The 27,631-nt window shown below is 40.2% G+C and overlaps 1 protein-coding gene across 1 annotated transcript in view; it reads left to right on the top strand.

Moving 5' to 3' along the window:
* RSRC1 (arginine and serine rich coiled-coil 1) overlaps positions 1 to 27,631 on the top strand; it is a 226,392-nt gene that overhangs the window by 64,021 nt on the left and 134,740 nt on the right. The window contains exon 5 of the mRNA XM_075268757.1: positions 22,150 to 22,186. Within this exon, the coding sequence (XP_075124858.1) occupies positions 22,150 to 22,186 (37 nt within the window). The remainder of the gene's footprint in view (positions 1 to 22,149; positions 22,187 to 27,631) is intronic.

Genomic DNA, 27,631 nt, shown 5'->3' with positions numbered 1-27,631 from the left:
TGTCTGTCCATAACACTTTTTTCCAATATTCCTCTGTCCAATGTCTGTGTTCTTTTGCCCATATTAATCTTTTCCTTTTATTAGCCAGTCTCAGATATGGCCAGTTGAGGACTTGTGAGGCGTCGATTTCCTAAACTAGAGACTGTAATGTACTTGTCTTCTTGCTCAATTGTGCAGTGGGGCCTCCCAAAGGGAGTAGTACACACCATTGTAGGAAATCTTCAGTTTCTTGACAATTTCTCGCATGGAATATCCTTCATTTCTAAGAACAAGAATAGACTGTTGAGCTTCACATGAAAGTTCTCTTTTTCTGGCCATTTTGACAGTTTAACTGAACCAACAAATGTAATACTCCAAATTCTCAACTAGCTCAAAGGAAGGTCAGTTTTTTAGCTTCTCTAACCAGAAAAACGAAAAACAGTTTTCAGCTGTGCTAACATACTTGTACAAGAGTTTTCTAAACATCCGTTAGCCTTCTTACACAGTCAGCAAACACAATGTAGCATTAGAACACTGGAGTGTACAGTGTCCATATTAGGACATCCTCAGATATCAGAGTCAAACATCAGATTAATGCTAGTTTACAGCTCTGATACCTGACTTCTGACATCTGATTTGTCTGACACCTGACCCTGATACCTGACCCTGATACCTGACTCTGACACCTGACCCTGATACCTGACTCTGACACCTGACCCTGATACCTGACTCTGACACCTGACTCTGACACCTGACTCTGACACCTGACTCTGACACCTGACTCTGATACCTGACTTTGACACCTGACTCTGACAACTGACACCTGACTCTGATACCTGACTTTGATACCTGACTCTGACACCTGACTCTGACAACTGACTCTGATACCTGACTCTGACACCTGACAACTGACTCTGATACCTGACTCTGACACCTGACTTCTCACTCCGTCAGAGATCAGACTCAGGCATCACATACAAGCCAGCACATACACTATGCCTCCCAATGATTGGCCAGGATTACAGAGCCCCCTGCTGACACTCAGGAGTAGAAGATACAGTGTATATAGGAGCTGCAGGCTGAGAATCTCAGATGAGACCTGATACCTGACTTGTGACTCCTTCATAGATCAGACTCAGACATCACATACAAGCCAGCACATACACTATACCTGCTAATGATTGGCCAGGATTACAGAGCCCCCTGCAGGAGTAGAAGATACAGTGTATATAGCAGCTGCAGGCTGAGAAACTCAGATGAGACCTGATACCTGACTTGTGACTCCTTCATAGATCAGACTCAGACATCACATCACAGTAGAGCTGATTGGATGAGACTCTTGCAGTAATTGTCATTGACAGCATCTCCACCAATCAGAAGCTCTGATTGGTGGAGATGCTGTCAATGACAATTACTGCAAGAGTCTCATCCAATCAGCTCTACTCCTCCTCTACTTTGTGCAGGACTTTTCTCTCTGATGATTTTTTGGTAAAATCTGCAGCAGGGTCTCCTATGGAAGATTAGTTGAGGTTCTTTGGAGCTTATTGGTGAATTTTTGTAGCACAATGTTGTAGGTCCCGCCCCTTTACTGTGGGTCTACGCCCCTTTTTTCACAAGTTTTAAAAGTATTTAAAACACTTGATAAATGTGGTGCCCAACATGTTACAGGGTTTACTTGGTGAAAATGATACTAGAATTCTGGAGCATTTCACTTGATAAGTTTCCACCATTGTATGTGCTGGCTTGTATGTGATGTCTGAGTCTGACTTCTGAAAGAGTCACAAGTCAGGTATCAGGTCTCATCTGAGTTTCTCAGCCTGCAGCTGCTATATACACTGTATCTTCTACTCCTGCAGGGGGCTCTGTAATCCTGGCCAATCATTAGCAGGTATAGTGTATGTGCTGGCTTGTATGTGATGTCTGAGTCTGATCTATGAAGGAGTCACAAGTCAGGTATCAGGTCTCATCTGAGATTCTCAGCCTGCAGCTCCTATATACACTGTATCTTCTACTCCTGAGTGTCAGCAGGGGGCTCTGTAATCCTGGCCAATCATTGGGAGGCATAGTGTATGTGCTGGCTTGTATGTGATGCCTGAGTCTGATCTCTGACGGAGTGAGAAGTCAGGTGTCAGAGTCAGGTATCAGAGTCAGTTGTCAGGTGTCAGAGTCAGGTATCAGAGTCAGGTGTCAGGTGTCAGTTGTCAGAGTCAGGTGTCAAAGTCAGGTATCAGGGTCAGGTGTCAGAGTCAGGTATCAGGGTCAGGTATCAGGGTCAGGTGTCAGAATCAGGTGTCAAAGTCAGGTATCAGGGTCAGGTGTCAGGGTCAGGTGTCAGGGTCAGGTGTCAGAGTCAGGTGTCAGACAAATCAGATGTCAGAAGTCAGGTATCAGAGCTGTAAACTAGCATTAATCTGATGTTTGACTCTGATATCTGAGGATGTCCTAATATGGACACTGTAGGAGTGATGGTTGCTGGAAATGGGCCTCTATACACCTATTTAGATATTACATTAAAAACCAGATGTTTGCAGCTAGAATAGTTATTTACAACATTAACAGTGTATTGTATTGTTAGTGTATATTGAAAATGTATTTCTGATTCATTTAATCTGATCTTAAAGGGGTGTTCCCATGTCCCTTGCTCGCTAGTCTTCGCTGCTGCAAAGACTTCTTTCTTCCTGGATTTCGACATCAATTGGTGGGCGGGGTTTCATATGCAAAGCCACACTGTCCGACTACCTCCAGTTTAGTCCCGCCCCAAATTAGCATGTAGCTCCTCCCACCACATAGCGTGATCCTATGGGATGACTGAAGGGCCTGTGATGTCATCAAAGGTCCTATAACACTTGGATTTAGCTTGTTCTATATAGAGTCGGCTAATTCCTAGTGGGCTAAGGGACTGGTCCTTCTGCCCACTAGCTTTTAACCTGCTCTATATAAGAAAGCTAAATCCTAGTGAGCAGAGGGACCAGGTCCTTTAGCCCACTAGACTGTTTTATATAAGAAAGCAGCACTCATTTCCCCCCTCCTTTATCTGAGAGCAGGGAGCTAGGTCACAGGATACAGACACAGGAACAGCTACAGACACAGGCTCGCTCCCGTGCACTTAGCCCCCCTCCTCCCTCCCTCCTGAGAGCAGGCAGCTACATCACTTGGGAAATGAGCAGATAATCCCAAGGGCCATAGAAACGCAGTGTCAACAATTAAGTGAATAAATTAAGATAGTGGACAAACAAAGCAGTTTTGCTGAAGCAATGTATTTAGGAAAAGTCTTAAATCCACATTAACAAGCAGTATAGATAGGACCCTTGTTATGGGACAACCCCTTTAATTGAAAGAAATTGTGCTTTTCTTTCAAAAATAACTTTTGAATGGTAATGTGTGTGTGTGTGTGTGTGTGTGTATATATATATATATATATATATATATATATATAAATAAACATGGAGGAGAAAAAAAACAAATGTCTTACAAATATCTTTGCCATAATACTTGTTACATTGTTTGTTCACCAGTGTAACAGGACATTGTCTAATCATTTCTTGGCTTATATAGTAGTACATGTAACCAGGCACAATGTACATTACATATTCATACTCTGCGCACATAGTTCTGTTTGGGATGCTGCACCACAGTCTAAGTTTTCTTCTAAAAGCATGGAAATCAGAGCTTGCAATCTTTTCTTAGTATTGTGTACTGTTTCTATGAGATCAATGCCATGCCTTAGCCTGCCTGCTTTAATTGCATAAGAAGTTAACACTGGTCATCTAGCCGTGTCATGTCACTGGCATCATTGTAAAATGATGGTGTATCTGTCAGGGGTCATTACCACACTTCAGTTAGCAGATGTATACCATTATGCTGTGGACAAGGAGTACGTCATGAAAACATCCACTCAGTACGCTGCAAGGACCTTTACTTGTGATGTTTCCACCAGTTGTGCCTGCACATAGTTCTCTTTTCCTAAAGAATAAAAAGAGGGCAGTTTATTTCGCAGCCAGGGCATTTTGTATCATTAAGCTACTATTGTCTGGCAGAGCCCTCCTAATCTGGGCATGTGGAATCCAAGGTGAACGATATGGAGCTGTGAAAATCCAGTTAGAGTGAGCTGTAATCTCTTTACTGGTTTTAAGTAGTTAGAGGGGCATTCAGACACCCTGCAGATACTGAACTCCAGAGATACAGTAATCATCCAGCCCTGCACACCATGTTCTGCTATCGCCAAGCTGCTGTGAGAGCGCCTGCAATAATTGAGTGGCTAAACACATAATCATATTGGCTTCAGCGGAACTTGCAACATCTCATGTGTTAATTACATTTCATAGTTTGATGTAAAGCAATATAAACAAAATTGCCTTCGCCTGACCTGTAATTTCCTGTTGGTTTAAGCAAAGTGCTAGTCTCTATTGCTTACATTTATTGTTTGTGATCTTAACCATAAGGCTATTTTTGTATTCTAATTTAATCACTTATTTACACCACCTCTGTCAAGTCCAGCTTATTCCGTAATGTAGTAGACCTTGCTCCCCCTATTCTGCTACAGTTGGAATTTTTTCTCTAGCCCCCACCGTTTCTGAGCAATTAATGCTGTTATTTTTGTTGCCTTATATACGTACTATTTAGTCTCTACTGTCAGGAGGGCGGTGTCAGGCAGGAGCAGACAAGGGGTGGGATTCTGTGCTCTGACACTGTCTACTTCAGAGTGGAACTCTGAGTCACGCCCCCTTGCCTGCTACTGCCTTGCACTGCCCACCTGACATTAAAGCAGAACTGATTGGGAATGGTAGAGGCTAAAGAAAAAAAATCCAACTGTGCTGGAAACTGGAGAACTGCAGAACTGGAGTTGTTGGTGGTGAAAGGTCCTCTTAGGGCTCGTTCACACGGGGCAAGAGGGGGCGGATTTTGACACCGAATCCACCTCAAAATCTGCCCCCTCACAATACAGGTCCATGTAGACTGCTAGCATCCTTTTTTCCGTGAGCGATTTGTTCCCGCCCACGGAAAAAAGAAGCGAGCTGCCCTTTTTTCATTTGGATTCCACGGCTGATTCTGCCGCGGCGTCCGCCTCGTGTCAAGATCAAGACTAAAATACGCGGTCCCTGTCCCCATGTGAACTAGCCCTTAAAGCTAAGGCCCTGTGTGGTGGACTGAAGCAGAAACGCACTGCGTGAAAAATCCTGGTGGCAATGCATTGCGGTGTTTTCCGCAGTGCTTTTCACAGAAAGTCTGTAGAGGTGTCTTCTGGATACTTTCTGCTTCTAGTATACCTATAGGGAAAGTGATGACCTTTTCTGGAGGTATAATTGATATGCTGCAGTTTTCAGAATTGCAACGGTTTTGGAAATCGCAATGTGTCTGCTGCGCATATTTTTCCATAGTGTGCAGATAAGATAGGATTCATCAGAATCCCAACCACTTTGCAGGAACTGTAAAACACTGCGTTTTTTTCTGTGGCTTTTCCACCACAGCCAAGCCATGGCATTTACGTTACGTGGGTCCCTGGCCTTAAATGGTTTGCGGTTCCAGTGCCACCATTCAAGTTGACACCTGTTCTACACATATGATATCACATATACTGCTTATGAAACTAAAATTGGCAGTGATTGTAGTGGTAGTGGTCTGGGGAATGACTGTTATCACTGTTTCTGGCCCACTGCAGCATCACTGGAATGGCGTAACATTTAAAAGGAGATTATAGGATGCTTCTTTATTTTATATAGCATTCCACCCTTTTACAGAAAGTTGGATATCCCCTTAAATATGCAAGAATTGTTGCACATCTTGAAAGTACTTGTAGAAGATGCTCCCTATGGTTAGGAGTTCACATACATGGGGATGATTATCAAACTCTGAGCGTTGCATCTTTCCTTTCATAAACATGGCAGCGTTAGGAAATTAGGAAGAGCCCTTGCCGTTTTAAGATTAAGACATTCTGAGACCTTCCTGTGTCTTGAACCATGAGTTTTTTCTGACATTTGCCTGTCTTCTTTGTGTTTCTCTAATTTACAGGTTGTTTTTTTTCTAATGTAGATTGTGAGCCCCATGTACTTTTTTTTTTTTTCCTATCAATATTTTGTAGAATGAGATAACATACAAACTCCTTGCAGGTGTTGTTCCTGGCAGGATTCGAATCCAGGACTCCAGCGCTGCAAGGCTGCAGGGCTAACCACTGAGCCACCGTGTTGCCCCCTCATTTATAGTTTTGAAGGAATGTCAGTATACAATAGATGTGGTCAGTGTCTGTCTATTTATTGGGAACGAGTGACATAACTGAGGCTTGTGGTACTCGGGTGTATGCACTTATGTGTACAGCCTTTATACCTCTGCTTAGTCTTTCAGTAGAATATATTGATTTTGTTGAGGCTTAGACATAGACATAGCTTTACAATATTGCCCTGGCTGTTAGTGACCAGTATGTATATGGTTAAATCTTCAGTTGTAGACAGTACGACTTTTTCTAAATGCAACTTAGGTATTATAGTATAACAAGTGTTTGCCTTTGCCTGTATAAAACCCCATAGGAACTCATTGATTGGTTGTTGGTGCTCATACTGCTGCTGCTACAGATGCCTCAAGCCATGCCAATAATTCCACCAGTTGGCTGATCAATAACTGTCTGAGAATGCAGCAAGTGGTGTTTGACTGTTTGCGCGTCTGTGAAATGGATTTACATGTCCCTTTAAGTCCTGCATTTTAATAAGAAGCATTGTGGTATCAACTAACCTACGTGTATAATATATTGTAAACTCTATCTTTATGAGCAGTGTTGTTCATAGTTATTTAAGTCTTTTTTGATTCACTTCTCATTCATTTGTTCATCAGTTCATTCATGTCTTGACATATTCAGTAATATTATATCAGCATCAATGGAGCTTTCTTTAAGAATCCTGACACATTACTATATTTTACATGGAGGGGATTTGTCATTACATTTTTGAGGAGTAAGATAAAAGCAAGGATCTGTTCTAGAAAGCTGCTGTTAAAGTGCCTGCTCGGCAGATCTAGCGGTACCATCACATACACGGAGGGGCATCTATTGAGGCCGAAGGGGTGACTATTCTCTTCTACCGCACCACCCAGATGTCTATAGATGAGCACTATTTGCTGTTTTACATCTTATTATCTGGCAATTTTTGCAGGGCATGTTTAGAAAGGTATCAGAACACACTATAATAGCTCTCCAAAAATCTTGTGATAGGTTTTCCCTTAAGTTACAAATTGATGATTCTGTTTTACCAAAGCGTATCAAAGGATTAAAAAAAAAAAAAAAAAAAAGACTTTTCTTAGATATGGATGGATATGAAACGTAACCAATGCTTTGTGCTGCGAGTCCGAGCCATCAACATTTTATGGCTAAGAACAATATGCAAACTTTACTTTAAGGTCTATTAAAGTTTAATATGTCCATGAATCATTAAGAGGAATATGTCCTGTTTTACATGACTAGGATCTCCCGATTATTGTGTTAAATGACTTCATTGGGCATTGGATAACTGTTTAACTGACATCTAAATAATCCATGAGGTTGGAGATATTAAGCTGCACTACATCACATCATTGTAGAGTTGGTTGCCTGTAGAATACTGGTTTTTGTGTTCCAGGATCGCTGCTTCTGCCATTGGGCAATTCTAATAGCTTTTTTGATAGATGACATATATTACCGTAGCAATTGTTAACCCCGTTAATGACTAAGGCATCCCATGTTAAAGTTCCCAAACTCTTATCCTAATGTTAAGAAAAAAAAAAAAAAAAAAAAAGTAAAAGCTTGTAGCATTCACATTCTGTACAGGTCGAGGGAAAATGAATGCGGATAGAAATGGGAGCCCTTTAATTAACGTGCCATGTCTTTCATTGTGGTTAAGAATCCCCTCTAGTGCTCCAGGGTATGTCTTGCTCCCACAATGTCCACACACTGGTGTATCGCGGAACTGTAGACAATATGAATACCAATTGTTCGCTGATACACTCTTCTATCCGGCTGTGTAACCTGCAATCTATGGAGGCTGAATTAAGCAGCATATAGCTTTTGTCACCCCTTATCCGAGCTGTGCACTTGTAAAGAAGTGTACGGATAATCGCCTAAATCTAATTAGGGGTTAAAAGAGGCCATGACTGTGATGTGGCAGCAAGACACCTTACTGTATCAATCCTGTTTGCGTCTGAAAAATAAGGTTGTCATATTGATTATTCAGATGAGCTCCTATTAGCTTTGGCTCAGCGGCCCGTAGCACAGCTGAATCAGCTGAAGTCTTAGCGTTTTTTTTCTCGGAGAAAACATGCTATGGGCTAATTTTGTCTTAATATACTTTACATTCTAAACCCATGGGCTTAGCAAGGTGAAGACTGACTCCAACTTTCATTCACTGCAGCAGGCGTGCAGAAGTGGGTGTACATAGAAGACTTATGAATATTGACATGGATAACACCATTAGCATTAAAACAAAGTTTTCAGTATATATCCTGTATCTAGAGTAGGGACCCTATTTGGAATATGTTGCAACTTTCGCCATACTGGCCAGATTTTGTTAGTTGCTAATAAGAGACCTTTAGAATATCTGTGATATTTTAGAGAATTCCTAGAGGGAAGTATTGAGGACCTATCCGACATCCAGGACCCCATAGTTCAGCTGCTACAAGCACCAGGTCAGTGATGTCACTTTGATTCATTGTGTGGCCTGTTTGCAGTTCAGTTGCACTCCACCGACCAAAGTTACGTTGGAATACCAAACATGGATCCAAAGCAATGTATGACACTGTGCTTGCTATGTAGTGAAGAGACAACAGCGATCATCTGGATTGTTTCTTCAGTGGATCTGTGGGGTCCTGATCAGATATTGATGTGAACCTCAATATGATCTTTGTTTTTGTTCCTTTTAAGTCATTCTCAACGTCAACAATGATCAGATTCCACCTTCTTCATTCAACTGTTGGCTCTTACAATATGTACTCATTGTGAGAAAAAGCACATTACAAATATTTTTTACACCATTACTGTTGTAATAAACATATTAATATTATATAATAAGATGCATAGCTGGTTACATATTTACTTTCATAGGAATTCAATCACTACCTCTTTAGAGAATTAGAGGATCTTCCATACTTTTGACTCTCCATGGTTGTCAGCCATTTATGAAGGAGTCTGAGTCAGGCTGTGGGAAAATAGAGGTGTCAGATTTTGTGGCTTGGCCTACCGACTCCACAGGCCTGGTGAATAGAGGTTAAAAGGCCAGGAAGAGTAAGAGAAGAAAGCACCTGTCCTCTATGAAAGTGTTACCTTTTCATTTTAACAAAGCAGTCAGTCATTTTTCGTTTTCTCAGGTTTTGTGTTAGGTTATGGCAGACAAGTATGCATTGTAGAGATCTGCAGCAATAAACACAACTAATAACCTACAAATTCAATGTGGAAATCAACAGAGACCAAAAAAAACAGTGTAAGGGTGCATTCACATGATGTAACGTGTAGCGTGATCTGGCATGCAAAATTATGGGCGCAAAATAACGCGGCGTATACGCTCGTAACTCCCATTGAAATCAATGGGATCTTTTTGAGCGTTTAAACTCTAACACACCATATATGTGCCAGATCACGCTACACGTTACATCGTGTGAACACACCCTAAGGCTGGGTTCACACTGGGTTTTTCTTTGGACCGGATTTTGGCACGGAATGCGCCTCAGAATCCATCTAAAAAAAAAACACCTCCCCCTTGACTTCAATGGGAGCCGTTCACTTCCTTTTTCTTCGAGTGGTTTCCTTTCTTTCCACGGATTCCACGTCTGAATCAGCTGCGTACGTCCGCAGCGCGACACTCCGTCCTGACTAGGCCCATTCATTTGGGCCTAATCCAGAGCGGAATGCCGTAACAGTCACACTAGCTGAGGGAGGCGTTCTTTGGACCGGATTCTGAGGCGGATTCCCGCATCAAAATCCGGTCAAAAAAAACCCATGTGAACCAAGCTTAGGGCTAAGGTCCCACATTGTGAAAACGCAACTCTCTGGCTAATCTCATCGACACAGCGGAAAAGCTGCATTTTCAAAAACATTTTTGAAAATCGCTTCCTCAATTTTACCTGCAGAAATGTCCACGTTTTCCATATAAGTATAACTGGGACAGAAAGTTTGCAGAGGAAAACTTTCTGTGAAAAAAGCTTCTGAAAAAAATGCAGTGCAGTGCGTTTTCCGTTGCGTTTTTTTGCTGTGACTCACTATGTTGGGCGTAAGCCTAACAATTTTTTTTGTAATATCAAAACAAATTTCTATGAGGTTATATATAAATATACATATATAATATTACAGCAAAATGGAGGACGTTTTGGCTTATATGTGAAAAATACCTGTGGAAACAGTAATAACCACTGTATCGGCTTTATATATTTATTTGTATATATGTTCTTTTATATTTGGTAAGCGTTGTGTATCTACTGTATATGACTGCCATCTTGCATAAGTCCACATTCATTATATTTTTAATATATATATATATATATATATATATATATATATATATACACACACACATATATATACATACATATAAATACAGATGGAAAATACTGACCAGATAATCTGAATGGGGCTTTATTTTTAAATTTTAAGCAACAGACCATAGATATGTGAAACTCCTTAGTAATGTTACTATAAAGGCCATCACCAAAATTCACTGTGTTCTCTGTATGTTATATCTTAACTAGAAGACTATGCTTTGATCATTGAGCGCTGCGCTGTAACTTTGTGTAGGTTTTAATATGTATTACAAGCAGTCCACTGGTACATGTTTTCTGGCATCTCTTGGGTTAATGTCCCCGCATTGTTTTCTAGTATCAAATGCTTCTTATTTTGCCACAACAGACTGCAGGCCTCAAGGAGTAGAGGAAGAATGGACACAGATGTATCCAAATATCTAATTTTGCCTAAAAGCAAGTGCCGGCAGATAAATGCCCATAAAGGGATTTCTTCCTTAAGCCCCGTGGATTTTCCTCTTTCCTCTATTTTTTTTCTTTTTTTTGGCAACTTTTTGTGCGAGTTAGAAATGAAAAGCATTCATCCAGTGCCCTAAAGAACAGCTCTGCTGAATGGAATAACAGCGTAATATAGCATTGAAGGCAGAATTGAAAGTGATTATCTAGTTAACTCTTGACAGTTACCTCCAGATTGAAAAAGAAGTGGCAGGCTTGATTTGCAAATGAATTAGAGCTTTTTCATTTGGTGCCAGGATCATCTTTTTATATTCTGATATGACAGATGCTGTGTTCCACGCTTTTGTCCCTCCTTAGTCTAACACTAGCAAATAAAAAACAAAGGATAATGGTACTCATTTTATTTGCATCTTTTCTCCAGGAGTTTATGCTTTGTGTGGAAGTTTTTAATATTCGATATTCTGGAAAAACAAAAAAAGTAAATTGTTCTGAATTCTTTTGTTTCAGCCATTTGTTTAGGTTGACTAGTAATTGGGAAGTGATTGGGTTTGGGTTTTTATTCATTTGAGTGTCCAATGAGAGTAAACTTTCTGGTTCTAACTTATGTTTGAGCAATGGGAAATGTACAGAGGGACGTGTAGGAGGAAATGTAAGTTAATAGTTTGTCGTTTTTTATTCTCCGCAGAGATGTTTCGCCATCTGGGTTTTATGCCCTGTTTTGTAGGACCAGGCAAAGTGTTTCTGAAGTTAGTGATCTGTATATCAAAATCAGACGTGAGTTTGTGCATAAAGGTTCTGAAGATCTAGACCAGGGGTAGGTGAACCTTGGCATGCCAGCTGATGTGGAACTACAAGTCCCAGCATACTTGCTTTGTTCTTCTTGGACCTCATATGGTAATGAATGGAGCATTCTGGGAGTTTCACTGCAGCTGGTGTGCAAAAGGTATTTGATCCCTAAGCTAGACCAATAAACACATCAATATGGATAATAATGATAAGTAGTTATGTGTGGTGCCATGAAAAAGGATGCCCTAGGGCTAGTTCACACGGGGTTCCGTGTGAACACATTCCGTCGTGGCTTTCCGCTCCGGATTAGGCCCAAATGAATGGGCCTAGTCTGGAGGGTGGTGTCGCGAGGCAGACTCCACAGCTGAATCAGTCGCAGAATCCGCCTGAAGAAAGGGCAGCTCGCTTTTTTTTTTCCGTGAGTGGGAACGAACCACTCACGGAAAAAGGAAATGACTGGCTTCCATTGATTTCAATGGGAGGCGGCAGAATTTTGACGTGGATTCCGTGTCAAAATCCTGACCATTGTGCCCCGTTTGAACTAGGCCCTCTTGTTCAGCAGACTAAAGTATACTTTTAGTGTACTTTTAAGTTTTTATTTTGAAATCTAGGAGTTCAGTGGGCGGTCCTACATAGCGATCAACTCCTATTTCTGTTTGCACAATGCTACAACTGTGGCTATCAATTATTTAATAAGACCAATGATTGGAATTTTAAGACCGGAACAGGTAGGAAATAAAGTAATAAATATAATAAAACATTAGTTATACTCAGTCTTTCCTTGATTGGATTATATAACAATTCCTGCTCAGTTCCTCCTTCTCTATGACATGTTGCCCACATATTACACTGTAGTCTCATTGTGACAGGTTATCCTTAATAGCTAAAATTCTCATATTTTACACAGAGCTGAACACAGAAGAAATCCTCCATTACTTAATCTGTTTCCATAAGGTAAAATTAATTGATAGGGGTACAAGGGCAAAATGTTCATATTTTACATCTTGGTGCAAATAGGAAATCGCTTGAAGACAAAACCTAGCATTATACCCAAGCCTCTCAAATCTGTCAGTATTTGTACTTCCAAGGAGCTATTAAGAACCCGTCAGATTGTGCGTTTCCTGTCAGCATTGGTTCCACTTGGCGAGGACGTCGACGTCTCTTGTGTTTGCATCCTTATTGTGCTTCCTACTTCCTGTTTTATTTACGTGTTATTTCAGAGTTTCTTGTCAGGCTTTGTCACCAGAAGGAGTAGAGTGACTTCTCTCTGACATCTCTCCACGTCTTCTTTGTTAATTCTACTACATTTTAATGAGCGCTTTCTTTTGTTGGAAAGCAACAGATTATCTGATTTGTGATGTTTTGTGATCCTCATTGTATATTTCACATTCAATCCCGGAAAGGGTTTGTGATGTGAGTGCAGTGACAATACTGGCATCGCAGTGCTCGGTAGGAAATTACTTGTATTTACAGCTACTATTGCTTATTTTTTGGGGAATTATGGTGAGTTTTTTATGGGCAATACATTGACCAATGTTCCATTTGTTCCAGTGCATTAAAATTTTTTAAAAGTTAGTAGTTTAAAGGAGTTGTGATATGTATACAGATAGCAATAAATAAAAGGGATATGTATTTTAGAGTGACTGTGTAAAGTATAGGTGTTATTTAGAAAAAAAATATATATATCATCTGCTTATATTAGCAGACTTGGTGACCAAAATCTTTGTCTATGCATGTCATTCTGGTGAGCCACTCTTAAACATGCATGATTAGTACAATGCAGTACAGCTTCTGCTGTATCCTCAGTGAAATATGTATACCCAGCATGCGCAGCAGCATTTATAATAGTAAAAAGAAGACATCATTTTACAGACTTCAGTCAGTGAGGGGAAAGCAATAGTATAAGCACCCTTATCACAGAAGAATAAGCCAATGATGATATCCCTGCTTCTTACACTGGGGAACCAGCAGACGCTGTACTGTATTCTGCTGGGCACACATAACAAACAGAACCTCACTGGAATGACAGGCACAGTCCTATACATTTTGAACAGCAGGGTGTGCTATTTCAATCAGATTGTGAGTAAAGATTTTTTTTTGTAATATTTTACAAAGTTATTCTAAAATGCATATTGCGTAATGTCGTTTTTATTGATGACAAAACCCCTTTAACAGTTGTATTCTCTATGCAATAATGATTCTGGAGCATCCTCTTGTAGACATCTACATTGTGCCTTTCCATTATTTTACCTGCTAGAAATCTATGAATAAATTGGTAACTGAGTGTTACCCCATTACCCTTGTACTGATTGTCTGTGTACAGGAATATGCCCCCCAATTGTTAACACCAAAATGGCAATTGATTCATACATTTAATTATATATTTGTTGTTGTATATTTCATATGCTTCAGAATTATTGCCCACGTTAAATAGCTCATATTTAGTGTCTATGGCTCCTGTGCAGACCTTTGTGTTTCTATGGTTACAGATTTCAAAGAAAACCTCTGTAGTCTGATCCTACAGTTATACTCTTTCCCATATGTACCCAACTTGGGTACTGTTGTTGTTATTATTATTATTATTTATATAGCACCATTAATTCCACGGTGCTTTACATTTGGGGGTTACATACAGTACACAAAATCTAAAAACAGATATAATACTAATAATGACCGACTGGCAGAGTGGGGTAGAGGGCCCTGCCCGCGAGTGCTTACAGTGTATGAGGGAAAGGGGGTAGAGACAGAAGGAGAGGGGGAGACTGTTCAGATGGTGGTGAGGTCACAGTAGTGTTATTGGGGGTTGCTTAACAGTATGTAAAAGTCCTATTACATGACCCCATTATAGGACCAGTGTTTATAGGAGTTCTTGTTAAAATTAGTCTGTGTAAATGTCCTCTGGACCAGTCAGCAAACAAATTAGACTGTAAGCGCTAGTTCACACGTGAACACATTCCGTCACGGCTTTCCGCTTTGGATTAGGCCCAAATGAATGGGCCTAATCTGGAGGGAGGTGTAGCGAAGTGGGCGACTGTGGCTGTATCAGCTGTGGAATCCGCCTGAAGAAAGGGCAGTTCGCTTCTTTTTTTGCGTGAGTGGAAACAAACCCCTAGCGCAAAAAGGAAGGGAGCGGATTTTGAGGTAGATTCGACGTCAAAATCCACCCGTTCTTGGCCCGTGTGAACTAGCCCTAAGGGTGAGGATCAGTCCTACCGTACATACCTTGCACTGCCCAGTGTAAAAGGCTGGTGCATACAAGCACCAAACAATGCGTTTATTGCCAAGATGGTGAACATTGAGGGAACAAGGAGGGCGAGACAATAGGTGCAGCATCGGATAGCACAGAGTTTGTAAACTGTAAGTATAGGTATTTATAGGTTTGCCTAGGGGCTATGGGCACAAAATAATAGCATTTTGATTAAGCGTCATATAAGCGTATTTACATACAATAAATTTTAGTATAAATCTATACACCTAGGTCAAAAACCTTCTTCATTTGTTAAATATTTTTTCCATAGCTATAAATGGCACCAGTGGTTGTAAATGAATGCTCCCATTATTCCTGTAGTCTCTTTTGACCACAGCATTCACAGTCGGTCAGTTTCAGTGACACCTCCTTATTACTATCTGCACTGCCTCAAATACAAACAATCCATGTCACTTTCTCAATATTATTACATTAAACCAAGTGGATTTTGATTGATAACCTAATATTCGACTAATGCAAAGCATCAATCATAGGCACTATATTAATTATTTAATATTGCAGCCTAATTCAGAAATCGATGTGCAGTATGAGCGGAAGGGAAACTCTTTCTTCCCTGAAGATTTAAAACAGAGGATGATTAAAAAAAAGCGAGAGACCTGCAGTGCTCCTATGTGTTTTCTCGATACAAATCTTTATTCATTTGCCAATAATCTCTTCCCGTTCTGCACTTCAGGACCATGTTATCAGTTCTGAGGCCTGTAATTGAATTAGGGCTGCTTTCAGCGGAGAGGCAAAGTTGTACAAATATTGATAAAGTCATGACGGGGACAGCACATCGCACAGACCACTAAATAACATCCAGACACCGCATCAGGGAGTTATCAGCTAGTGATAGAAAGCCTTTCCCTCTCTCTACTAAATTAGCTTCATTAAGAAGGTTGCACTTAAATGTCTCAATAAATGCTCAGGACTTCATCTCTGTCTAGATAATGGACGGCTCAATTCCTTCTCCTTGTTAATGGATTCTCATCAGCTTTTCAGCTGCCTTGTGCTTAAACCCTTGAAAATAATGACCTGTTGGCAAACATTCTTGACCTGAATTTTTTTCTTTCCCCCTAAATCCTTTCGGTTTTTATTCCAGCACTGACAATACCGTCAAGAGACAACTTTTTCAGCACAAGCTTGTCTTAATTGACAGCGTACTTTATTAGGAATGGATCCTGTGTGCGGCAGCTGGAGTTTTTCTTTACAGAAAAAGTAAATGCTGCTTAGGCTTTGAGAGTTACTTATGGTTAGTTGGTGGTGTCATTTATCCTGAACCTTAAGCTCAGTGTGTCAGATAGGGACACAGAATAGCCCTATGCCACTGCATCAGTATGTCAGCGGTCAAGCTGAATATTCAGGTCTCATGTTAATAGAGGTACTGTAAATTTATGTTTGTTTTTTAAAATTGAGGTATTAAAAAAACATTTTTAGGAGATATATATATATATATATATATATATATATAAGTCCAGGGAATTTTCTGGCCAAGGGAGTACAGTAATCTCATCCTGGTGCTCCTCGAACCACGCACGTACACTGCGAGCTTTATGACACGTCTCATTGTCCTGCTGGTAGATGCCATCATTCCTAGGAAAAATAATTCGCATGTAGGGGTGAACATGGTCCGCAAGGATAGATGCATACTTGTGTTGATCCATCATGCCTTCCACAATGATGAGTGCACCCAGATATCTGATGACACGTGTCTTTTGCGATTGGTTATTTAACGTTGATGTCAAAAGTAGGCGGTGGTCACATTAATATGACTGGACTATGTATGTATTATTGTATACAATTATTGTGAATGGAATAGGGAGGTTCTTTTCTCTTGCGTGTACTTGCCATGTATTTTCCCAGTATTTTCAGTTGAGTGATCCTGGATATATTGTGATCACTTGAGATTTTCTTATTTGTTTGTTTACTATTGTATTGCTACTCCTGGCAGAATGGCAGAACATTTAGTTATGTCATCTATTCATGTGAGTTTGAGTCAAATCTCCTAGTAGAGGAAGTGTATGTCAGGAATTGTAACTTGTAAACGGGGGGATATATATCATTGTTGCTTAGTATTAAACACAGCACTGACGCTATTATATTAAACTAGGAAATATCAAGGATATTCCCCTAAAATACATACCACCTGCCATGGACAGTCATTTTACAGGTGACACCCATTTGGCCCATACGTCACCTAGAATTAGAGATTACACAAATGATGATGCAGCCATGTGCTAGGACTCCCTGAAAGTACACAGAAGGGATGTATATGATGTAATTATGTATAGATACTACAAGTAAGAAAAATTCCCACAAACCTGTATTAACAGACTTATTCCTTTACCAAACCCCACATACAGTAGGAATAATAGATGACGTAACAATATACCGTATTTTGTGGACTATAAGGCGCACTGGACTATAAGGCACACTGGACTATAAGGCGCATTACCCATGAGCGCCTTATAGTCCTGTCTAAGTTCATATATAAGGCGCACCGGACTATAAGGCGCAGCACTGTCCGGTGTGCCTTATATGTGATTGAAAGCGGCGACACGCACTTTGCCAGCGGCCGCTTAACCCCTCGTGTGCCAGCCGCTTCTATTCATTTCAATGGCATGCTTCCATTGAAATTAACGGAAGCGCTCGGCACGCGAGGCATTAAGCGGCGGCCGCCGGCAAAGTCTGCGTGCCACTTCCATACATTGCAATGGGAGCGTGCTATTCGAATAGTATTCGCTCATCTCTAACTTCAAAGCGTGCCGCTGCTTCCATCCATATATAAGGTGCACCGGACTATAAGGCGCACTTTTGATTTCTGAGGAATTTTGGTTGTCCAGGATAAAATGAGAATGAACCCCTAAGCTAAACTCCCTCCCCTCACCTAACTTCTAATTTACTTCAATAAAAAAAAACAACTATAATTAGCGATATCCATGGAGTGCTCATGTGACCACCCCAGAGACACTTTCTGATAATCCGGTGATGTTCTGTTTCACCACTTCCAAAATGCAACGCCACCATCACTTTTCCCCCTCCCTTATCCACTTCAATACTTATGAAGCCTTCCTGTGTCTGGAGAACAGCTCTTCTTGTCTTCTAGCAGTGGGTGGAATAGTTAGCTATGGAGACCAGGAGTGAGGGTAGGAGATGGGGGTAGTGTGGGAGGGTCTATCAAAGGGTAGGATCACTAGGCTATAGAGAGATGGGGAAGGGTTGGAAGGGCTGTTAATGGATGGGATTGCTAGGCATAGTGAGACAGGGAGTGTGGTAGGGGCTAGTAATAGGCGGGCTCGCTAGGCATAGTGAGACAGGCACAGTTTGTAATAGAGTGAGAAGGAACTAGTGTAGCAGCTACACAGGAAGATGCACATCAGGAAGTTACACCATTTAAACAAAGGCAGAGGATGCGGCAGCAACCTGAGACACCCAGTAATCACTCCAAACACTGCTAAAGGTATATGGGTGTACTTATTAACCCATTACTAGCACCAACAGACTTTTCAAAAAAAAAAAAAAAAAAGGTTTTCTGCCCAGAAAACTCCTTTAAGGTAATTTCCAAGCATTTATTGTTTTTGTTATAATATTATAACTTTTTTTTTTAAAGGCTTATTTTTTTATATATGTCCAGAGGCCGTGTGCTTTTTGTGGCTACATTTCCTGGATGTACAAAGCCTATTTTACATTTGGGTTGATTATTTCCTCATCCTTGACTATTTTACTACTGATTAACAATGGGTTTTAGAGAGTTTGACAAGAAAAGTTCATTTTAATCATTATGGTGCCGTCCATAGAATGTATTAGGTAATTGTTGATGCAGCAGCAAATATATTCCACTCAAGCAAACCAGAAAAACTCCTTGAAAATGTGCGGCACCTTGTGATATGCTGTGAACATAGAAAAATAAATAGCTTGAAACTGTTAGACATAAACCATTTCCATTATATCCAAGCTCTTATAACCCTGCTGACAGCTTGCAGAGCAAATATTTACAGCAAGTTGTTGGTATTTTACAATCAAAAGATGGTTTTTGTGCAACATTTTTGTACCAACAGAGTTGGCGTTGCGTTTTTGATTGATATACTTTGGTTCATGATCCACAATTTTTTCCTGATATGCTATTGAGATGTTTGGAGCAATGAAGGCTGTCCTATTGCTCTCATTTCACCAAAGTGTCATCTCCCTCCTATGACGGACAGGGCTAGACAGTGTACATGTTGATTATATATCCTAGCTCTTAGAGCTATGACTATTCAGGTTACAGACTGCTAACTTCTATTTTTGCGGACCATAAATAGTAACATTAACCACTTCAATATATTTCCTTTTTCTATCATATTTTTGCTTCTATAACTCCTGTATTGCTAATCAATAGATGTTAATTATCTGGGATTAGGCCGCTGCTGATATATTAAAGTAACTTTATCCCTGTTATTAATTGGATTCTATGAGATTTGCAGAAAGAATCTGCTTTAGTCCCAAAACAATTTCACTCTTTTTCATGGGCTAATCCAGACCCTTTAAAAAAAAAAAAAAAATCATATAAATCCTTTTAGACTGTAAATTGATCTGAAAATATTTCAGTAGGTTACACAGAATGACGTTTATAATGTGAAATGGTTAAGGCCCATTTACACAGGTTAATAGTCGACCGGATGATTGTTTGCATGAACATGAGGTCCCAATCATTGTCTCTGTGAACTTCCCCAGCAATTCAATGCCAAAAGGCTTGTTTGTTGTTAACTGCATCTTTGCAGCATGCAGACATAAAAGTATTGTTGTCGGCAGTGCGTTCCCTTGTATAAACAGGGGACGTGCTGCCGACAATCAGTATTTGTTGATCAGCTGTTTGAACAGACCTCAGTGCTCAGGGGAACCCTGTGGGCTCTTCACTGAGTTCCCGGCACAGTGCCATACATTGTGTAGGAGCTGTGCTTGGTGTGACAGCTCAGCCCCATTCATTCGAATGGAACTGAGCTACATACAGGTCACAAATCAATGTGACCTCACTGACCTGTTAAGTGAAATCACTATATATGGAAGGGAACAGGAATTATGTGGGTTTGTACTTAACAATATAGAGGTCAGATTCCTTGTAACACTACTGGGTGGGGAACAATGGATTAAGAGAAATAAAAGAACTGATAATTCAGTAATTCCCCACCACTCCTGTTCCAATTCTTACCTAGTCCCAAATCAACACACAGGAAGTGTCCACTGAGCCTATCACTGTAGTACTTTGATGTTTTTAACCATTCATATCTTCAAGTGTTTTTATTAATATTTTCCAATAAGTTAATACAAAAACATTAAAGGGATTCTATCATTGGGAAAAATAATTTTTAACTAAGCATATACTTGCATAGCTTTTAGAAAGACTATTCCAGACATATCTTTTGATTGTAAATCCTCCTAGCCATTTTTGAATGAGCCCGCTTTTATTCACATGCTAATTAGCCTCCAACGAGCACCGGAAAAGTCTGTGAGTACTGTGTGATGTGTGTACACAGGGGGAGGTGAATGCAGGGAGCCAGATGAGTCAGCAGCAGTCTCCCTGTGTACACAGATCATACAAGTAGTGCTTAGGGAGAATCACAGGCACTTCCGGGTGCACGCTGAAGGCTAATTAGCATATCAATAAAAGTGGGCTCATTCAAAAATAGCCAGGAGGATTTACAAACAGAAGGTATGTCTGGAATAGCCTTTCTAAAGGCTATGCAAATATATGCTCAATGATAGAATCCCTTTAACAGAAGCCATAGCTACACCCCATCTGAGACTAGCAAAACTTCAGTACAAGCAATAGCAAGACTTCTTGCATGCAATCCAACCATCATATCTAGCAAAGGAAAGGGGGGGCGGGCAAAGAGGGAACAAGAACATGGGGGACACGTGAAAGTAGATTGGAAGCGGGGGGTGATGCCTCCCACAACACTACCAGTCCAACCAACCAGTAGTGAGAAAAATAAATGGATGGCATGTCCCACTCACTCTCCACCAGTGCACAATATCGAAGGGAAGAGGAAGAGTAAATAGGAAACAAAACAAACAGAAGGGAGAAGAGGAAGGGAGTGAATGGCACAATGTGAGGGAGAAAACCCCTGGCTACCCTAGTGAGATAGCAAGAACCTCACTGACTAGCAAAGGACTGAAAACATTCTCAAATCGACTTCCTACTTTGAAGGGGCAGTATATCAATAAGGCTCTCCCAACACTTAAAGAAATTTCCTACATTGGTCTCCTTCTTACTGGAGGCCTTCACCAAATCCATTTTCATTACGTAAGCCAACTTTTCCAGAAATAGTTTAAAGGGCGGACCATCCGGTCTGGGTGTATCCAGGCTTGTAGAATAGTTTTAACCTCTGAAACCACATGTAGCAGTGTTCTACTGCCTGGGTTGCACAGGTTGTGACTTTGCCAATATATTCAAGTATCGCCCAAGCAGAGTAAATTGGGGCTGCAGTGGTAAAATGAGTAGTTGTGAATAAATGAACCCTGGCCCAAAATGTCTGCACCCTCACACACAACTACAGACAGTGGTACAATTCCGCTCCCTCCAGTTGACCCCAAAAACATTTATCACTAGGGTATATAATTATTTTGTAGGCCCTCGTTGGAATGAGATATGCCCTATGGTAAGTCTGGAGAACAATTTCTGTGTAACGTCTAGACGGGAGATGTCTTTTAATAATGTCTTGATATTTTAACCCACGAGACAACTCCTTTATAAGCCACATAGGCATCTTTGGGTATGTTTAGTATATATCAAAAATAAAGGCTTGTCCAGAATTACAAAACCCTGACTGCTTTCTTCAGTATATAGCGGCACTCCTGTCCCTGTTTCTGTTTGGTATTGTAGTTCAGTCTAATGGATGATAATGAAGCTGAGTTGCAGTACTATGCTAAATCCACAGACAGGTGTGTCGCTGTTTTGGGAAGAAAGCAGCCAGCCATGCTTTTCTAATCATGAACATCCCTTTAACTTTATTAGGAAGATATTTTAAGCATGGTTTGGAATATTAAACAGCTTTTCTTTAGCCCTCATTGCTTGTCTTAGATCTAAGATTATAAATATTTTATATCCCAGTGCTACCACAGATAACACAATACAATACTGGTCAATATTTAACGTCTGGGAGCTGTGGGCAAACGTGAATAAATTGTGTTGGACAAGGATTTAGCAAGTATTTAGAAGTTTTGTTCTTCTCTTTCAGGGACTCGGTAAACATCAAAGCTGGATTAGAACATCTGGTAAGTTCTACATTTCTCTTGAACATTTGCATCATCTTTGATATCTGCATTCCAAATGAACACTTTTCAATGAGCTTTGAATACCTTGAATTGAGAAAGTCAACTATTTCCCAAAGGGTTCGCTTACCATTATTATGTGATGGGACTTACTCTTTCATTTAGTTTATCATCTCAAGGGAATATTAATTTTTTTTAAATTACCTTTTTTATTTTGATGTGGAGATGAAATGGAGAGGGAACACATTCATTGGATTGATGATTGTTTTAATTATCAGCAATAAGAAATAAAATAATAATGTTTGGCTGTAGATTTTTGGCACGACAGGATCTGAAAAGAACAAATGTGTTCTACACACACATATTGCATGCATAAATAAATATGATTAGATTGGATTGGTGTTCTTCATGTGTTTCGTGTTTTATTTAGGTGCTTTATATTACTTCTACTAGCTCAGCTGACAGGTCTGTTTTAGCGAATACCTGAAAATGCTGCAGCATTTCTTTTTTTTTGTCATTCCTCTGTTATTCACCCTGGAAATATTTGAGTAAATGCACTTTTGTATATACAAAATTGACAACTTCACACTCTATAGCGTCAAACCCTCTTATGATGAACTGTCCAATGCAATGTTGCGGAGTTGTTTTTTTCCTCAGGAATGCTCAAATGTCAGCAGAATTGACAGGTTCCTGTTCAAAGATGAATTGTACAAAGAAATGACAATTCACAACTTACCTGATCTAACTGGCATTGTAAGTATAGAGTTGGAGAACTTCAGACTTTCATTGAGTGAACCACTGTGACAACTCAAAAGAACTCTGAAGAGACATGACGAAACTGGTCATGCTGAATGGCAGGCTGCATCAGGACAGGAAGTGCGCCTGTGCAGTAAGTAGTAATGTACAGCTACACCTTATAGGGGTCATCGGTGGAGTAATGAAGCTTACCAGTACACCCTCGTCCCCCGATGACCCTTCATTACTTTCGCTGGTTCCTGTCTCCCTTACAGCAGTGCTGACTCTGAGTCACATTGTACGGAATAGAGCCGTGGCTAAAGTCTGTAGGAGTTGGTGACGCACCTGTATGGCATACAAAGGGACTAGAGTTACAGCCTCCCCTGCAGCCCTCCCCAAACTTATAAACGGAACTGTGTGTGTGGGGGGACCATGATGTACATTAGTAATAAAGCTTAACTTTATTACTCCCTAGATAACCCCTTTAACAGGAGGGATTAGTGAAGCTTCTACTCCCTGCTGTTTAACCCTTTAGATGCCAGTGATCGAACTACGTCAGTCAAATGAATGATGTGTGTCACAGACTGGCAAGGTGACGCTGGAGCGTTTGATAGGTGAGTAAAGGTCATTTCTATACTTAATATTTCCTCCATATGGACAAGTTTCTCAAAATCCCAGAAAACCCCATTAAAGGGATCCTATCATTAAAACTCAATTTTTTTTTACTAACACGTAGGAATAGCCTTAAGAAAAGCTATTCTCCTACCTTTAGATGTCTTCTCCGCACCGCCGTTCGGTACAAATCCCGGTTTTCTTCTGTATTCAAATGAGTTCTCTCGCAGCACTAGGGGCGTGCTCCAGCTCTCAAACAGCGCTGGGGGCATCCCCAATGCTGTGAAACAACTCTCTCCAGCGCCACCTCCATCTTCTTCTGGAACGGCCTCTCTGCGCGTCTTCTTCCGGCGCTGGGGGTCAAACATCAAGACCTCAGGCAGAGCCAACTGTGCATGCACGTTGCCACAAGAAAAATGGCCGCTTACACAGTAAGTAAGCGGCCATTTTCTTGTGGCCTGTGGGCATGTGCAATCGGCTCTGCCCGAGGCCTAGACGTTTGACCCCCAGCGCCAGAAGAAGTTGCGTGAAGAGGCCGTTCCAGAAGCAGATGGAGGCAGCGCCGGAGAGTTCTCGCGCAGCATTGGGGACGCCCCCTGTGCTGTTGGAGCGCTGGGGTCCGCCCACAGTGCTGGGAGATAACTCATTTGCATACACATGGAAAACGGAACTTCTACCGAACGGCTGCACAGTGAAGACATCTAAAGGTAGGAGAAGAATAGCCTTTCTTAAGGCTATTCCTACGTGGTAGTCACAAAAAATTGAGTTTTAATGATAGGATCCCTTTCACCTGTGAAATTTAAGTGGGTGTTTTCTAAAATATTTTTTCCACTGTGCTAATTTGGGAAATAATGTCACGTCACCTACGCTTGTAATTATTCATCTAAACCCTCCCTTTTTCTACAACTTTATTTGTTCAGATTTATTGCTTGTACTTTTCAATGCTCCTGTGATCTCATTGCCCTACCGATTATGTAGCAGAATATTCTTGACCTTTTTGTCCTTGTGGGTAAGAAATGCTGTTGTGCCGTTGTAAGTAATGTAGAGTAATCTATCATTAATAGCTTGTGGTTTATTAAGAGATAACTGTAGGTTCTCCCGTTGTTTCTTGTTAATCAATACTCGTGGATAATGTGTTTCAGTGCCGGCAATTTCCAGGCTGATTTATTTTGTCTGTTTGTTTAAGAGAGCACATAAATGTAGATGATTATAAAGGGAACGCCACATTTCTTCCCATATAAAACCTAATCTAAATGAAGGGATGAAGTCCAGACCCACGCTGAATCATTTCTCTTTCCTACAAAGCAAATGAGAGATGAGCTTTTATATGGTCTTGTAAGAGATTTGCTAGAATGGTTAACATTTGTTAGTGCCGAGTGTAATTGGTTGTCATTTAATATATGGCGGCTATGAAGAGCGCTATGGAAATGTAATCATTTCTGATGAATCCCTGCAATACTAGTCGAGCACTTTTTGTGCATGTCAATAATGCTAGTCTACATTGAAATGCACATTAATGCGAAGATTCCTGTATTTGATCTAACACATGGATGAGGACCTAATGTGTGTGGTTTATGAGATTTGCTAATCTACAGTTTTATGACACAGTCTAGGGAGTAAAGTGGAATCGACACTAGTACGCATTCAGTTATTTGTGGTGGAAATGAAGCATCATTGTCATCTTGATACAACTTTGTCTGTGCACGTTACAGAGAGGCCTAGAGTTATTCCCTATTACTATACAACTGAATGTGATTGGAGTCACATGCCAGGGCTGTGGAGTCTGAGCCAAACTTCTTATTTTTTACACAATCTGATTCCGTCATAAATGATTTTTGTATAATCATTAGTACATGTTAGTAATAATATATAATAGAACACATGTTTTTATATGCTTTAAATGCAATAAATATGCTATAATGTATGTTTAATGAATTGACTGTGCAATACTAATATCTTCTAATATTTTTTTGTTTGGAGTCAGTATATTTCAACGGATACTGACCACACACATAACCGGTTTCATATCCACATGACCCCACAATGAATAGGAGTTCTTTACAAACTCTGCTATCTTTACTTGTAAAGTGCACTGGCTGAAAGAGATTTTTTTTCTGCTATTGCACTCTTATTTTAAAGTTTGAATGCCCATGCCATTTACATACAGTCTAGATCCTTGATGGCGAACCTAGGGCACGGGTGCCAAAGGTGGCACTCAGAGCCCTCTTTGTGGGCACCCATCTCTGGAACAGATTATACTGTAAAGGGCCACTGTGGAGAAAATTGTAGTATGTGGGGGCCACTGTGGAGCAGAGTGTACTGTGTGGGAGCCTTTGTCCACAATTTTGGATCCGCACAGTATTAAGGTTAAATTGCCGTGTTGGCACTGTGTGATAAATTAGTGGGTTTTGGGTTGCAGTTTGGACACTTGGTCTCTAAAAGGTTCACCATCACTGGTCTAGATCTATAGGGGTATTTCCATCTTCAGGATCATATATAAACTTGTAATTTTGCTAACTGAAGTTTTATACACAATACATTGCTTTATATATATTGCCATATACTGCTGAAATCCCCCCTCTGTGTCTACAGCTCGTTGTCTAGGTTTCAGACCACCTCTGCTATCCAGCTGCAGTGGTTGGCCTGCAAATTCACCACATCTGAGTTTTATCTTTTATAGTGCCATGCTTTGCAGAAGAACACACTTTTTCCTTCAATAAATTACTATTACCGATTATACATCCTAGAATGGAAATTAACTACTTGGAAATCAATAGTATAAACAATTGTAAGACACCTTGTAATATATGTTATCAGAGAAATTGGCTCTTTATGCTGTTGGGCTGTTTTCCTGATCCTCTTAATTCTGCCAAATTGACCTTTATTTTCAAAAATTCTACAGTAGCCTTTATGAGATGGACTGAAGGTCGGGTAACTCATATTACACATGTCTGTAAAAGTATATGGACAGGGAAAAGAAGGAGTCAGACAAATAACAGCATAAACACAGATTAACATGATGCTGGAGCTAAATAGAAGCTTCCTCCTGCAGTACCTCTCTCTCTCTCTCCCTAATATATACAAACATACACACACACACACACACACACACACACGGATGATTCTTAGTGATAGAGAGAAACCATTATGAAGCAGATTCTCCTTTACTCACTGCATTCAGTGTATGGTAGCTAGTAGAGATGAGCGAGTAGTATTCGATCGAATACCTCCCCTGCATAGTTATTGGTGTAATCGGTCGCATACCAAGTGGTAAACGCAGTAAAAATTTGATGCCCCCCCTCCACCTTCCCTGGCACTTTTTTACAACAATAACTATGCAGGGGAGGTATTCGATCAAATACTACTCGCTCATCTCTAATAGCTAGTCTTCACCCACCAGCTCAGAGAGAAATGCAACTACAGATAGAGCCTTCAGGGGTAAAAAGTGCTAAAAATTGTCATATGATGGCCAGAAAAGTGTTAATCGTCATGTATGCATGTTGTAATATTGATTTATACAAAGTCTGTTATACATACATATATATATTTTGAGTCTATAAGACAAGCTTCTCTTCATGAAAAAAAAATAGACAACAGGAAAGACATCTGTTCAGTGAGATTCATTTATAATAGAATTCTCTCATGTATGTGAAATATGGATTTTATATGAAAAAAAAAATCAAAAAAGGGAAAAAAAAAAACCTGACTCGCCTAAACAAAACCTGGGCAACAGAACAGAGATATTTTAAAAGAAATCTGTTACAATGTGCAATATTAAACATTCTCTGTTATAGCGCTGCTTAACTGTTATGATTGCTAAACCCGTATGTGCGATTTGGGGGGAAAAAAAAGGATAAAAAGAAACTTTTTTTTTGTTTTGTTTTATGGAATTTATGCCAATATCTCTTGCTCAAACATATTAAACTTTAAACATTAAATAAACTATCCATCTGGATCCAGACGCCAGTGTCTTTAACTTGGAGGAGACGTAACGGGAGTTCAAGGAAGCATTGTTTCTGTGTTTACAGACTTTTGACTTGTATTTATTTCTTTTACAGTTTTAGACGTTTGTGTCAAATACAATGAGTATACAATGAAATC

The sequence above is a fragment of the Leptodactylus fuscus genome, chromosome 3 (genome assembly GCF_031893055.1).
Source record: "Leptodactylus fuscus isolate aLepFus1 chromosome 3, aLepFus1.hap2, whole genome shotgun sequence".
In the NCBI taxonomy this organism is placed as follows: domain Eukaryota; kingdom Metazoa; phylum Chordata; class Amphibia; order Anura; family Leptodactylidae; genus Leptodactylus; species Leptodactylus fuscus.
Note: the sequence above shows the minus strand (reverse complement) of the source record. Positions and strands in the feature narration are given on the sequence as shown.